This window comes from Rhipicephalus microplus, chromosome 7, assembly GCF_043290135.1.
Source record: "Rhipicephalus microplus isolate Deutch F79 chromosome 7, USDA_Rmic, whole genome shotgun sequence".
NCBI classification, from domain to species: domain Eukaryota; kingdom Metazoa; phylum Arthropoda; class Arachnida; order Ixodida; family Ixodidae; genus Rhipicephalus; species Rhipicephalus microplus.
Genome location: NC_134706.1, coordinates 124,172,152 through 124,188,362, shown reverse-complemented (window position 1 = coordinate 124,188,362; position 16,211 = coordinate 124,172,152). Strand labels below are relative to the sequence as shown.

The window sequence follows — 16,211 nt, the reverse complement described above, 5'->3', positions numbered from 1 at the left end:
CTTCACTTTCTTCTTAACCGATAGTTCTTTTTGGTTTGGCAACCTGCTGTTTTAAGTACTCACCAGTCAATTTCCTAGTTCGTTTCCTGCATTTTGTATCGACATTCTTCATGTACAAGTAGCTGAAAACCTTCCTAGCCCAACGCTCCTCCCCCATTTCTCTCAATCGCATCTCAAATTTTATCTTGCTGCTAGCTTCCCTGCCCTCAAATGATGTCCATCCCATATCACCTTGTACTCCCTGATTTGGTGTATTCCCGTGAGCTCCTTAAACAAGCCTACCTATTCTACGTTGCTTAATTTCTAATCTTGCTTGAACTTCTGATCTTATGCACAAGACCGCATTGTCAAACGTCAGCCCAGGAACCATGACCCCTTTCCACATTTCTCTTACAGCATCATACCTATTGTAATTCCACAGTGTCCTATTTTTCATCACTGCTGCATTCCTGTTACCTTTAGTCGTCACGTATACTTCGATTTCCCTTAGGTACTCGGTCCCATTGCTTATCCATACGCCCAGATATTTGTATTTATCTGTTATCTCTAGCGTGACTTCATGTATTCTAAGCTCGCTACCTTTGTTATCATTAAAAATCATGACTGCTGATTTTTCCTTACTGAATCTAAAATCTAACCTATCTCCCTCATTACCACAGATGTCCATCAATCTCTGCAAATCTTCCTTGTTGTTGGCCATTAGCACTATATCATCTGCATACATTAATGCTGGTGGTGCCTGATCAATGAGTTTTCCTTGTTTGACTAAAGAGAGGTTGAAGCCAAGTCCACTTCCCTCTAATTTGGCCTCTGATCCTTGTAGGTACATCATGAATAACAACAGTGACAGCGGACACCCCTGCCTACGTCCCCATTTCACCTCTGTGGGCTTGGATACCTGTTTTTCCCACTTTATAACTACCTTGTTACTTTTATAGATTTCCTTTAAAAGATTAGTGACTCCATCTTCCACACCCAGGGTGTCTAGTATTCCCCACAAGTCCTCTTGAACCACGCTATCATACGTTCCCTTGATATCCAAAAATGCTAGCCACAGGGGCCTGAGTTCCTTTTCTGCTATTTCGATGTACTGCGTCAGTGAGAACAGATTGTCTTCCAACCTCCTTTGTTTCCGAAACCCATTCTGCAGTTCCCCCAGCACCCCCTCATTCTCTATCCACGCCGGCAGTCTTTCTTTTATAATCTGCATCGCCAGCCTGTAGACCACTGATGTCACTGTTATGGGACGGTAGTTTTTTATGTCATCTTCGTCCCTCTTTCCTTTATAAATCATGCTCGTCCTGCTAAGTTTTCATCCATCAGGGACTTCACCATCGATTATAGTTCTGCTCACTGCCTCTCTCAAAGTCTGTTTAGGCTTCGGACCCAATGTCTTTATCAGCATAATTGGAATGCCATCTGGGCCTTTTGATGTACTACCTGGAACCCTCTTCTCAGCACTTTCCCACTCTCTTGTGGAAAATAGAGCCATTGTGCCACTTGATCCATCCCTGTCTATTGTGGTGCATAAGAGACTTTTTTGCTGAAATTTTTATGTCACCCTTGTTCTTATATATTCAATCGCTTCGTCCCCTTCTAGCCTAGCACCTTGAGCTGTAGTTATAAACCTCTGCTCTAGATTTGTTTCATTTCTTGGGGAGTTTAGGTGGTTCCAAAATTTCGCAGCTGCCTTTCTGTCCTTTTTATGTACTTCTGCCAGCCACTGAGCACCCTTTCTTCTAATCTTTTCATTGATCTGGAGGCATGCTTCCCCTCTAGAGCTTAAAAAGATGTCCCACTTTCTTTCAACCTTATCTTGCGGTTCACCCCGCTGCTTAGCATGTCTGTGTTCCCTAGAGGCTTCCTGACGTTTTGCTATGGCTCTCTTAACTTCCTCATCCCACCAACTCTTGGGCTTGTCTTCTTTTCCGGGGTGACTTGTCACGTGCCTTAGCAAGCTCTAGCCGAAACAGTCTAATTAGATTTGTGTATGTCCACACATTTTTATTATCCTCAGTGATTACTTTCTAATTTTGTTTAGTAGCAATGTCTATTTGCCTTTCTGAATGAAAATTTTCCTGTAGTTGCTTATCTTGTCTGCTCCCACTTTCGCTGCTCTTCCAAAACTTAGCTTGATACGTTTGTGATCACCGCCCAGACTTCTGGAGCCACCTTCATCTATGTGCATTCCCCTGAGCTTATCATACATCTTATGTGACATCAGTGCGTAATCTATCGTTGACTGCAGCCTTCCTACCTCCCATGTTATTTGCCCTTCACACTTCTCGGTACTGTTGCAAATTATCAAATCATGCCTTTCACACATATCCATGATCGTCTTTCCTGTTGAGTCAGTATACCCATCTATATCTTCTACGTGTGCATTCATATCTCCTAGTTTAATTATCTCGCACTCTCTTCCTAACTCCTGAATGTCATTTGATATACACTCTAACATTGCCTGGTTTTCCTCTCTGGCCTTTGCTCCCGTCCACAAGTACACGAAACCAAGGAGTGTCATTTGCCCTGCCACTTTCCCTTTTAGCCATAAATGTTCATTGCGTCCCTGCTTGACCCTTTGCCAACGCATGCTCCTATGTATAATTGCACCAATTTTATTCCCCCCCCCCCTTTTGCTGCCTTCTGTTCTATTGCAATATTCCCATACGTAGTCTGGATTGCAGGGTGGTTGCTCCAGGTCCCGAAGATGTGTCTCCACAACCCCATATACCATCAGGTCCTCCTGCCTCAACTGCTCTTCTATCTCTTCCCACTTTAACCTATTCCTGCCACCCTGCTTGTTAATATAGCGTACGTCTGAGCTCGGCCCTTGTGCTTACGTCGATTGTGTGTCGGTCGCGAGCGCCACCGCGCAGCGCTTGTTTAAAACTAAAGGCATGCCAACTCTGCTAGGAGCGCGAGCCATTCTTCAGGCATCTTTCCAGAGGAGGCGTTGGTGCTGACTACACTTAACACAAATTGTCGATCTGAAGAAACTTAAAATATATTTGACCCAGGCAGAATCGGCTTTAATGCGGAGTGCTGGAGCTCTAGTGACAAACCTAGGCAAATCGGACAGAGCCGGAAATGACGTATATTCTATCCGCCTCGTTTTTTCCGGTCAGCTTACGAGCTGCGAGGTTAGAACGCGTGTTATTTTGTTATACGTACGATGCCAGCAAAATGCGTGGCTGCAGGCTGCCAGAACACGTATGCCGCGGCCGGGATCAGCTTTCACGCTTTTCCGAAGAGTGCAAAGCTCCGTAAGTTGTGGCTTATCGCAGTGCGGCGAGAGAAGTGGGAGCCGTCGAGTCATTCGGTGCTGTGCTCAGCGCACTTCCAGGACGACGACTTCGTGCACGACCGTTCTATCTTCGACCAATTGCCGGTCAAAATGAAAAGATTGTTAAAGCCTGGCGTGGTGCCTACTATATTCAGTCACCGCAAACCCGCCAGCGGGAAGCCCCGACCAGCGTTCGAGAAGCGTCGGCGACAAGAGGTATTCGTGTTTCCTAACTTGTCCCATCATAATTGAAAGTATCACTGTGTGACACTCGTCTGCACGTTCTCAGATCGTTAGGAATGCACTGGCGAGTGCCGAAGCTGTCCGTGTTTCCGACGGGCACTGCATGCCGTCGACGAGTGCTGGTGCGCTTGACGCCTACCAGGCTGGCAACCGGACGTTCTCTCCGATGACGAATGCTGAGGTGAGAAAGCGGACGAGCTACAGTACGAGCGACAACCAGGCGGGATTCATTCAATAGCACTGTTGCGCGGCCCTGATTTACACACTTGCAGAGCGCAGAACAGATCGGTGTGGCGTGGACTGGGACCTGCGCCACTTCTGGTACGCTGAAATGGCATCATTCTTGCATCGACGCCGTCACATGGCTTGCGATTATTGTCTCTAGGCACCCGAAACTGGAATAGAGGGCGCGGCGGAGCTCTTTGGGCCGCCTCAGCATTGGTGATACTTGTCAGTACCAGCCGATCACCAGGGTATAAACAAGGATACCAAGAAAAAACTTTGCTTAACACATGGACATACTGAAATGTCAGTGCCCTTTATGGCACGTTTTCAAAGCAGGCTTCCTGGGTGCTTCCGTAATTACCAATGACCCCTCTGCTCACACCTAAAGAAAAAAAAAAGTGCAGTGGCAAGTTTGCTTTAGCAGCGCCTATTCGCTAGGCTGTCTGATGCGGGGTTACCATCGGATCTCGTAAACTGCGTTTCCGGGTGCCTATTGTGGTCCATCGTCGTAGTTGAAGGCAGGTAACGGGACCTAAGAAGGGGGCAGGTTGAATTAGAAATAAGAGGAATGGACTGATGGTGATTATGATGCTAGAAATACTCATAACCTACTTTCACACACACGTGCTTAACACCATTGTGTCTGATCGTTGTTAAGGCATGGAACTGGTTAAATTGTTTGCCTGCAGGCAGTTTCACAACCTGTCCTGGTTCCTGCTAAGCTGAGAGACCAGGCTCACCACTTCCAACCTTGGATCCTGCATCTGTATCACTCGTAACATTTCGCACAGACTCCGTGACCGCTCTCCCTTCGCTGCAGCTGACTACGCGACCTCCAGGCTGGCCCGCACTAGAGAGCATGGAGGCGCTGGCCTGCTCTGTAATGCTAGTGTCCTCGGAACTAATTGGAGTTGTAGGACATACCGCCATTCCAGATTTGACCGAGAGTCAGAAGCCACGTTCCCCGCAGTCATTGGCTGGGTGTGCACATGCGAAGCACCACCTCCTAGAAGCTGAGGTGGCTCTTTTCAAAAAATAGCTAGCCCAGTTCATGTCTGACATTGCTTTTGACTCTGAAGGCTCTACAGCATGCAGAACTGTGAGAATCGGTAGCTCAACCACCATCCTGACAACGGCAGTGTCGCAAGAGCACGAGCTTCCTCAGAACCTTCTACCGGAATTCCGCACGCAGATCGCTACCAAGATACCCCGGCGACCCTTGACTCACAGCAAAAAGCGCAGACGTTGCTCGCAACAACAGCTCTTTAGTAATGACCGTTGGCGCAATATGAGCACACAGTGCTCAGTGACAACTTTTCTTGACAGCTTTATGGAAGCTACAAACCACAGTGCATGCCTGCTACCATGGCAAAAAAATAGAACCTAGGTTTACTGATATTATGCTCATTTATTCTTCTGAAATAAATACTGCCTTATTTGGAGACCCGGGCAGATGTGGGAAGCCGTATGTAAAATTCAGTTATTGTTCACTTTGTAAGTGAACAATACGGCGCTAAAATGTATGCTAAACTATTGAAATGTACCTCCCATTCGCATTCTCAAGTACACTCAAATCTTGATATAATGAACCCAGATAACGCAAAATACTGGTTACAATAAAGTAAATCAAAAATTGTCTTGCATTAGATATAGTGTTAGCAATAAACCTTTGTGATAAATTTTCAGATATAACGAATCTAATTCCGTGTAACATGCAACTTTGTTACAATGAGGTTTGAGTACGTGTTTTTTCAAAAGCTGTAAAGCTGTGAACGAGCAAAACCGAAATCAGCCACAAGCTGCCGTTATACTTGTGGAGCAATGTGTGGAAACTTCGCCTGTGTAGCCTTTGTTCAAATGTCAAGATAAGTTTTCGACGAGTATGGCGTAGCTAGTGTACAATGTTAGCACACGATAGCGTGCAGTACATGATAGCCTCTAGGGCATGAAGGGCACATAATCTAAATGCCTCTTTGTTTATGCCAACCCTGTACCAACAGCAGCAATATGTTGTGTGATCGGGTCACTTGTCCCTTTAATAGGGAGGTAATCACTAGGCTGATTCCAAGAGTTAACGTATCGGCTTCCCGAAATGCACCACGAAAGCACAGACAATTTAGTGTTGGTCCCTTTGGTTTACGAGCAAATTCCGGTCGTGGTCCTAAGATTGAGCCAGAGCTGACAGTTGATAACAAAACGAGCTATATTCTCAGATAAAGCAGTACAAACCACACACAGACATGCACGCTTGGCAGTTATTAACATCAAAAACAACTCCCAAGGTACTCCGATACATTCAAAACAACGGGCACAAACCACAACTCGCACTGCAATGCGATCTCTTGCGTGAACTATCCAAGAACACTTATAGATTAGAATGTTCCCCAAACAAATTGAGTCATAAGTTCTTGGAATTAGGCTGGAATGCTTCTCTGCCAAGAAATACTCGCAGAAAGTCTAGCGCTGAATGTCGTCTCGCTGCGTCCGAGGTTTCTCTTCCGAAAAAGCTTTTCAAAACTTGTCCACACTTAAACTTCAACTGTCCGCGCTTCTACCGAAAAACTTCTTCGCCGTCATCACCATTAGCCACTCGCGCGCTGCCTCTGTAGGACAGGCTTTACTCACTGGCGGAATCTCACTCTGACTCCCTCCGTCGCTTGCTGATGTCTCCTCGCCCTGGGTGCTCGAACCATCCAGGCTTTAAGTAGCAGTTACCTTTAGCTTCTGTGACTGTAACACTGTTAGTATATACTGGTAACGGGCCCATGACTGGTTTCAAAAAATTTGCTTTAGTGGAGCTTGTGCCCCGGAAGTGATGCCTGTTATCATCGCTTGTCATAGAAATCAATTAGTAATAGCTGATAAGATGCGATAAAGGCCAACTCTGGAAATTTTTCTAGGTCAATGGATTTCAATGAAATGCACTGGGCACATTAACTTGCACGTTTGAGCCATTCATGCCAAATTACAGGTTTGAGAGTTTCACAGATTCTTTTCAAATGAATTTCTTAGCTTGCCTTGCTTGTCAGAATTAATTGGAACATTTTGTGTGTGTGACATTGGTTTTTGCAAAGCGGATGTGACGGAACTGACGTGCCTCTGCAGAATCTGCTTGTATGTCATGGATTGTGCGAGTTTGGCCAATGCTTCCTTGGTTGAGCGTGCTATTTTCTTTTCTGTGTTTGTGGGCGTGCGATTGGTGGCAAGTGGTGATGCGTTATGGGTCACACGTGATTCGCCATATATTCATCATAACAGCATAAGCATTTTAGCCGATTGCTGCAGGCACTAACTTGGATGGCCTGGACAAGTAGTGCCCTCTGGCGGTGTTATGCGCAACCACGGAGGTTCTGGCAAAGTAATTACGTCAAGCATAAAAGCGTACTTGGTTTGGTTCTTGATTTCGGTATTGTAGTTTCTTGCTAATAAATTTCTGAATTGGTTGAGTATTTCGCTTATCGGGCGAGTCACAAAAGTGTCTCAGAAACTTAAAAGCACCATTATCCTGACATGGTAGAAAAATCACACGAGTTGGCCTTTAACCCCAATGCGTCTATTTGCCCCTTTAACCTGGTAATGCTTCGTGCTTGATATATGCTGCGCTTTTTATATATACATTTGTACAGGCAAAATGGAAGAATAGCTTGTGATGTGGCACTTTTTATTACCTAGATGACGTTTTCATTTATAGATAGTAGTTCACCAACTCCGTTACTAATTAAACATTGTAATATTGTTATAAAATAAATAACTCCATTGTTCTTTCTTCGACATTATTCACCTCAACTGCAAGAAATAAAAGTGAGTGAATGCTTTAACTGTTCCTAGTCTGAAACTTTCTTTGCATTTTACAAGGTAATGTTGATAACTGCTGGGTAGGTACTGTTTCTGTCAGCAATTTTTGGTTTAAGCAAATGCCAATAAAATTGGGGTGAAAGACAAGGCATGGTAGATTTGTTTATTAGTACTGAGCCCGTGGTTATACCTCAGTTTTGTCCAAAATGATGCATCATGAGTTGTGGCGGCCACAATTTTCAGGGAGCGGAAAATGCTTGACGGTGGTGTTCTTAAATTTGGTACGCAGCGTAAACAAAATGCACATAGAAGCCACACCATTGAAAAAGGGCACATAATGCTTTGCAGACGTGTAACGGGCACCACGCTTCTCCGCAGAGTAACGAATGATGGCATAGCGAGTGCTTTCCAGGTTCAATGAAATCGTGATAATTTTATTGTGTAGGAACTATTGTACAAGTGGTCCCGAGGGAGATTACAAGCTTGAATAAAGGCTGTTGAAAAGTTTTTAGGTTCTGCTGTGCAGGCCTTGTGTTCTTTTCTAATTAGCCGAGAGTTAACCTAGCAGAAAAACAGTTGAACTGTGACTGATATCCATATGCTTCAAAGGCTGAAGTATAGACAAGCGCTGGCTTCACCACACGTAGTAAAATAAGGCTGGGTCTGTACATGTGGGAATCGCTTTTGACCTTGTGGCCTTGTTCTCTGCTAGCCCAAGCCGTGTGGGGCTAGTGCACGGCATGCTACGACATGCCGCCGTGCACGCCTATCCTCATTGGCTGCCAGTGACAGCTCTTTTTTTCACTTGGAGCTCGCTGCTGTCTGGCGCTTGGTTGGCGCAGGAGAAATGCTCCAATGGCCGCAATGAAGAAGTCAGGCTCTGCCTTTGCGTGCGACTTATCGTTCCCGCTTGGGTAGTTTCTGCTTTGTGTGGTAAGCGTAGTGCCGCAAGCAGGTGTACTTGATCGCTCTAGCAGAGTTACCCTGATGGCCGGCCATTCCGTGATTGTCGCACTGGGCTGCATCTCTGGTTAATAAAGCATTCTTGTTGGCGAACTGCCGCAAATGCCATTACTGTGCCGTGCTGCAGAGTTGACAAAACCGGCTCTATGCACGGTGGTAGTGCATAGAGCCGGGTTTGCATGGAGCCGGGTCGCTTCGCAGGGTGAGTTTTTTTCAGCAAACCTATCTCCACATAACTGGCGCCGCGCTTCCTATACCCCCACAGTGCAGCTAATTTTCTTCAGTTCTCGATGTTTTAGCCAGCTGTTGCTTCAACATAGTGGCTGCAATAACCTAAGCCTGACTTGTTCATTGCTGCAGGTAGCTTGCTTTGGTGTTGTAAGGATGCAGCCCAAACATCATTGACCAATTTGCCAGTGTGTGGTCAAAGCCTGTACGTACAAGAAGTGTTGAAAATGTGTATGTTAGTCCCTCTTGCAAAAAGCTCTCTCAGACTTACGATACCTGAGGGCATGCAGAGAGAAGCAGGCAATAGACATAACTATAATAATGGTGAATTATTGCAAGCATTGTGAAAAACAGCAAAAAGATGGACTTCTTTGAGAACAGGTACAGCCTACGTAGAGGAGGCTGTACGTGCAGCATGAGAGCTTAAATGACATCAGGGCAAGGTGTCCAAGTTGGCAATTTATGAAAGGCCAGAGCAGAGTGCTTTGTTGGCCGATTTTCTGTGGAAACTTGCGCAGTCCTCTCATTTTAAAATGTCAAATTAAAACGTTTAGCATAAAGATTGGTGTGCACGACTGCTCAGGATAACTGCGTTGTGTTGCTCAGATTATGAAAGCTAAGGGTGGTATTGGCTATGATGCCAATGGTTTAGTTCTGTCGATATGGCATGAACTCAAGGTGGTCGAAATGATGGCACTTTCAGTGTTTTGCCCTGAATATTTGCGATTCGATCCCCCTCTCTGACAAATTGTGCTTAATTCGAAATTTGAACGTTCATATCCCACCTATGGAAATGGTAATTTTCCATCAACTAAAATTCCTCTCAACTGTCTTCGCAATTAGTATACTACAGTTATAGGTAGCACTTAACATTCTCTCTGCTTTCCTCGTCCTAATTATCCATTCAATTCATTTGCTTGTGTTTAACACACTGTGAGCCTGTACTTTGCGTACCTTTTTTTTGTCTTTCTGCTTGTGCACATTAGCGTTGCCATATTCTTAGTGTGTGTACCGCAGTCTTGCTGTATTACATCTAGACAAGGGTTGTATTACTGTGCAGAAACAAAGCCTTAGTTCGAAACTTGCAGTTGCTTGTAGCACAATGGCTGCATCTTTTACACTATAGCCATGATATGTGTCCAAAACAAACGATTGACACATCAGAAGATTCTTTGTGAATTGTGTATTCATTTACAAGATTCTTTCATACTGCTCAAATAAATGCAAAGGCAAGATATTTCGTAAGCTTGTTCTGTCCCAATAGGAATAATTGCCTTCGTTTTATACAGTGATGCAGCAGCAGTGGTGCCATTGTAAAAAATTGTCACTGCTCTTGTAGTAGTGTGCTGGCGTGTCCCTAACTCATGTGACTACTACTTGCCAGATGCGTAGAAATGGTTCTCGGTTACTTCGAGCAGGCCTGCTTACAGTGGTCTCGGTTTTCATATTGTAGCTTCGAAGGTGTGTCACTCACGACCACAACTACTGGAAGAAGTCTCGTAACATCTCTTCCCAAACTGACGAGATGCTGGACACACGAGCACTCTCAAAAGGTATGCTCACCCTGTCAGTTCAAAACTGTTAGCACTTTGTAGTTACACTTCCCCTCGGAATAGGTTATTTGGTTTCATGCTGTTGTGTTTTTGTATTCTTCATGCACTGTGTTTATTGAAGCGAAGCTTGTATTATTGCTTCACAAATTAGTGTTGCAGGTGTGACTGCCAAAAAAAAAAGAATATACTGCACCCGCAACTGTACAGAAATGCTGTTATACAAAAATGCTCCCCTTGAACATGCACAGTTTTCCGATCATCGATGCTTTCTTGATAGTGGGCTTTTAGGCAAGCAGGCATTGACTATCAGCCTTTTTATCCGGGTTATCAAGGTGACCTGTCATTTCACATCACGTTTCATTGTTGCCTGGATACGAAGACATGGCAGCCTTTGTTGCCTGCAGCATCTGAAGTGTTGCATTGCTAAGCAGCTCAATGTCAGTCCAGTTCCTAGCCGGGAGTAAGGCAACTGGAATGTTTCATTTTCAGTGAAATCATTTACAAAAGACTTCTGCAAAAACATCCAAATCTGTAGCCGATATGGCTAGTAAACAATCCGTTACAGACAAGGCATGTTGTGGTTTAATTAGTAAGTACAATCTTTACAAAAAGAGTTTCATCACAAATCACACAGTAAAATATGCTCATGTAAAAAAAAACAAATAATGTAAAGTGTAAACATATTTTAACTACATAATGTGCTGACTGGTAACTCCCCTATAGAAAGAGGTACCTGAGCGATTTCATTCTACTTGGTAGACATTTAATTAGGGTAGAAATTCCGTTACAAATCTCGGCGCAAACAAAGGGTATTCTTCGACGGCCATACATATTGTGCACCATCGGCAGGATAAGATTTTGTTGTTATGGCTTCAGATTGCGACTCCTGGGTTTTTTGTAAAATTGGTGAGTAGAAGGTTAGATTATTAATCATTATTTAATGTACTAATGTTGCACTTTTGAATTGCCTGACCATATTAAAAGGCATTATGTTGAGGTTTTTGAAAAGTTCAGGTGATGATGCATTCTTGGCGAGCTGATGCAGTGGTTTGTGAAGCTCCTTTTTGCAAAGTGGCAACGACTTAACTATATGAGGCAAACGTGTAGCTTCATGATGGGATGCAAAGGTTAGGTGAGAATGGAAGATGTTAAAGTATAAAATGTTAAGTACCCTGTGTGTGTGCTAGAATAATTTCTAGCTTTACATATTCTAAAGCACCCAAAGCCTAGTTTTATACAAATTGTCTATGTCTGATGCCCCGGATGATGAATAATCTAATGTCATCACGCCAAGGTGTTTGCCCACTTAATGGGAGTTTCCCCGATGAAAAGACCACGTGTTTTAGGTGTTACTATTTGGTTGGAGGTGAAAGTACCGTACTTGTTTTTTTTTGTATTTAGTAATGAATTGTTTTGTTGAAACACTGATAAGTTCTTTGCTGTTCATTATTGGCGAGGAATTGGGCTTTGTGAAAAAGGTTACATGGTATAAGTAAAACAGTGCAATGTGCATATAGCGCGGCTTGCGTATGGGTTAAGGATAGAGAATAATCATTAACGGAGAGGGCGAACAACATCTGTCCAAGTATTGAGCCTTATGGCACACCACTTTTGATGGGCTTCCTGTTTATAATTTGTTACCAAGTATTGTTTCATGCTGAGCGATGCAATAGAAAAGAAAGTCATGCACTTGAGGCATGCGCTTGCCAAGCTTCTTTTGTCCCTCTAGTTTCTCGATAGGGCTCTTGAGAGGCAAGGGCTCTTGAAAGTTTGAACGCGACAGCGTTAAAGAGCTCGCTTCGTGGAAATTCCTGCATCGCCATTTGTGTCGGCGTCGTTGGTTGTGACCACAAAGTTAGCATTGTCCACGAGCGAAAAGTTGCAATACACTCAAACCTCATTATAACAAACTGGGATCTTACACTAAAATTATAGTTTCATCCAAAACTTTGTTATAAAGGTATAATCCAAGATATATATTGCTAGACAATTCTTTATTTAGTTTTTTATAACCGATGTTTCGTTATATCCAGGTTATATTGAGGTTTGAGTGTATATTCAAACGAATAAAAATGTTTGGCTTGAGGGTGAAACAAATTCAGCTACTCAGTGTAGCAAGCAGATGTTCTAGCAAGAGCCAGGCCAGTGCTTGAAACTGTTTCCTAAAAGAAAAAAAAATTTAAAAAAAGCCTATTGTACTCATGTGTTGTAGTTCTAAGAGTCTCCTAATGTATGTATTACATCGTGGTGGTCCAGTGGCCAAGGCACTCGGCTGCTGACTTGCAGGTCTTGGCATCGAATCCCGGCCGCTGCAGCCTCAGTTTCAATGAATGTGGAAATGCTTGGTGCCTATGTGTTGAGATTTAGGTGCACTCTAAAGGACCCAAGGTGGTCGAAATTTCCGGAGGCCTCCACTTCAGCATTTCTCATAATCATGTTATGGTTTTGTGATATTAAACTTTAGCAATTATTGTTATTATTATTACGTGGCAGAAGCATAGAATTGCATCAGGCGTCAAGGCACTTGAATGACACAGTCAGTTGGTGTATTTGAAAGGCCCACCCATTGCAAGGTGGTTTGCTAAATTAATCATCAGCAGCAGTGGCATTAACAAAGGGTGCAGCGGGTATATCGCCTGTTCATATACTCTACACAAGGAAAAAAGGTGAGGGAGTTCTAAAGATAGAGAGAGCACACACACAAAGTCGCACTTCACAGTAACCATAGCTCAGTAAATTTATAATCGCCAGTGCAAGTCTGTTACCTTGAGGAAGTTGAACACCACCTTTATCGCCTTCACCTGCAATGACCTCTCAGGTCGACATTCCAAAATTGTTTTTGCCATAGCTGGTCTTTGATCTATGCGAGCTAGAGCGGCTGCGAGAGACAATCTCTGTGCATTGTAGCGGGGACAGTCACAGAACGTGCGACTCGCTATCACAGTTGTCTCAAAAAGGATTATCAGCCATTCCATCTCGAAAGAAGAATGACTCCGTGTAAGTCACTCTCGGCTATAAACGTCAAAGCAGAGTGGCGTCGTTTCGGCGCAGTCTAGTCTCAAGATGTTAAGTGTTGGTTGTGGTGTAAAAAAAATAATTATGAGGTAGTGGGCACTTTGTGCTAATATTTGCAGTAGGCGTTCTAGGATAGTTTGAAATAGCCAATGTTGTGCACACAAATATTCCTTTTCTTGCGGCACGTGTGAGATGTCTTTCGAGAAGCAAAGCCGGTATAGCACTTGCAAAGGTGATGCGAACAAGGCCCAATAATGTAACTGCGTTCTACTCTTAAAGACAGGGCTGAAGTGTCTTTGATATTTTTTTTTACTTATCCAGCGTGCTACTACAAAGGACATGTCGAAATATGCGGCTGTAGTTAAAAGGTTTCAACTCTTCCGCAGGTGTGCATATAGAATTTGATAAAGAACTCGCATCCACGGGGACGCAGTGCTGCTTTTAGCCTTGGCCAACAGAAGACCTCCGAAGAAGGAGTCATGAAAAACGCTTGACCCGTCAAGAGATCCAGTAAGTGCACCTTCGCTGATACCAAGAGTGCGCAAAGACCCTTTCTGAAGCGCTCTTTTGCAAAACGAAAAGTCCTTTAACGAGGAGGCATTGCCTCACAAACACGCAGCAGCGATGATCTCTTCCTAATGTTTTCTTCCGAATGCACAGCTAAAACCATTGCGCTAGCTTTCAAAGCAGAACCAGTAAAAACAAAGTTGAATATCTCAGTATATAAATTATATTCTCCCTCTGATCAATGTAGCTGCTGTTTTTGTGTGTTCAGGCATTGCCTCATTCAATAAGATGCCTCACGAATGGCTCGTGCTCCCAGCGGAGTCGGCTTGCCTTCAGGTTCAGTCGGCTTGCCTTCGGTGGCAAGCATTGCGCGGTGGCGCTTGTGACCGACACTATCATCACAGTGTTTATCAATTGTGGCCCCATAGGGGCTTGTAAGACGAGAGTTATTCGAGATCTGCAACTATACAGGACCATTTTGGAGGCTATGCAAAATATCAAGCTGTTGCATAGTTCACCACAAGTGATGCCTGCGACCGACACTATTTGAAAAAGAAGGAGGGAAAGGGTGTGGCAGCTGGTTTTTTTGTCATGTGGCGGGCATCCAGTCTAGGAGGGATTGGTTCAGGGCTGTTTGGTCGCCGGTGTTAGAGTGCCTCGATACCTGCTCCTTCGCTCAGAGTGAAGACATCTGCAGTGGCCGCTATCATTACTCCCGCTGCTGCAGGTTTTGCTTTGACGCGTAGTGGCCCCTAGCTTAACGTGAATGGTTGTAGCCCCGAGGAACTCAACATCCAGACTAAGCATGCCAAAGAAAGCCGGCACGCGAGCTCTACAGCTTGGTGAAAACACTGCTGGCACTACAATGGCGGAGAGAGCAGTACAAAAGATGGCAGCACCCTCACCGGGGGCGTGCGCATTGAGGCACCCTAGCAGGCATTGGCCGAACACGTTACAATGCTGGGCTTCTTGTGTCCCTACATGCAACGTGCAAAGCATTGCCACATATTCTCGAGCACTGTCACATTATCTTGTTTGCAGTGAACGAGATTGAGAGAGAGATGGGAGTCTGAGGTGACGCGACAAACACATCTTCTAGACCTCACACAAAATTCATTAAAAAAATGCATGCAAGTGCAACTATACTCAAAAATCAAATTCATACGAAGAATTTCTGCCCTAATGTCTACAACTTTAGTTAACTCCACTTCCTAACTGCCACAGTAGTCCAGGCACATTGGTCTCTAGTTTGTGTCCGAAATACAATGTCTTTAATTGTATGATGGTCGACGTGGAATCTTAGTCGACATCTCGTCGTCCATGCTGCATTGCACTCGCCGTCGATTCTCTCTCCTTCTGTGCGGTCGTCGTTGCTCAGCAGCAACTTGATCCGCTTCATGCCTGTTTCCCGGTCGTCGTCACATCCCGCACGAAAGCGGGCAAGTTAGGCCTAGCTGCCCTCTCGTATCCTTGTACTACCAAGTGGGTGATGATGATGATGTGTAGGGCTTAATGGCGCAAGGGCCAATTGGTGGCCAAAAATCGCCATTTCAGTGACTAAATATGTGGACAATGATATGGTGTGTTGCTGTATAGGGGCCTTAAAATTCCTCGCGCTAACGCGGGCAAAAACATAACTAATAAAATCATGGCAATGGCGTGATATGGATAGTAAAAATGGGTGACAAAAGGTTTCGATAATAAAAGCATGTGCAAAAATAATTGGCACTAGCACAAGTGCCTCATCAGCGCCCTTGTGTCCAAGGGCCGAGAGGCAAGTGCTTCTCAATGTAGCCACTGCAGCAGCAACCTCTCTTGAGAGGTCACACTACGCAATGCCTGCTTATATTATACATGGTAAAAACTGACATCTCTTAAAAAAGCTAGCAATGATTTATGGATGAAAAGTGGTTCCCTACCGACAAACATTGCGGGGTGTAATGGTATATGTTGTTGGTGGGATAATGGAAAGTGTTGTCTTCTTAGAGTGTCTAATTGTTTACACTGGATTAAAACCTGAAGAACTGTTAATACCTCACAACATCTGTCACACAATGGTGGATCGCGACCGGACAAAAGATATGAGTGTGTCGTGTATGTGTGTCCTATCCTGAGCCTTGTTAGTGTTACCTCTGTTAGACGTGATTTTGATACTGGTGGCCAATGGCCAAGTTGTGGCTTGATAACGTGTAGCTTGTTTTGTGTGTGTCTATCCCACTTGCTTTTCCAGTAGTCCCTGAGCTTTCGTTTGAGAGACGGCTTAAGATCAAGGGGCGGGATCGACATGGGTGTAGTGGCAGGGCTTTTGTGGATGGATGCAGCGAGCTGATCCGCCCTCACGTTGCCTTGAATCTCACGGTTCCCTGGCACCCAGCACACTACAACATGTTGTTTGAGTG

The 16,211-nt window shown here is 44.5% G+C and overlaps 1 protein-coding gene across 8 annotated transcripts in view; it reads left to right on the top strand.

Annotated features, from left to right (window-relative positions):
* The first annotated feature begins 2,827 nt into the window (after positions 1 to 2,827).
* Positions 2,828 to 16,211, top strand: part of LOC142767612 (peroxynitrite isomerase THAP4-like) — a 37,469-nt gene continuing 24,085 nt past the window's right edge. For 3 of the 8 annotated variants that reach the window (XM_075869639.1, XM_075869638.1, XM_075869637.1), the window contains exons 1-4: positions 2,850 to 3,499; positions 3,573 to 3,707; positions 10,191 to 10,290; positions 13,692 to 13,815. In XM_075869639.1, coding sequence (XP_075725754.1) covers positions 3,173 to 3,499; positions 3,573 to 3,707; positions 10,191 to 10,290; positions 13,692 to 13,750 — 621 coding nt within the window. In that variant the 5' untranslated portion in view covers positions 2,850 to 3,172 and the 3' untranslated portion in view covers positions 13,751 to 13,815. Of the gene's footprint in view, positions 3,500 to 3,572; positions 3,708 to 4,440; positions 8,054 to 8,869; positions 8,943 to 10,190; positions 10,291 to 13,691; positions 13,816 to 16,211 lie in introns of those variants that run through there. The other 5 variants (XM_075869634.1, XM_075869635.1, XM_075869640.1 and 2 more) reach the window with 4 other exon arrangements.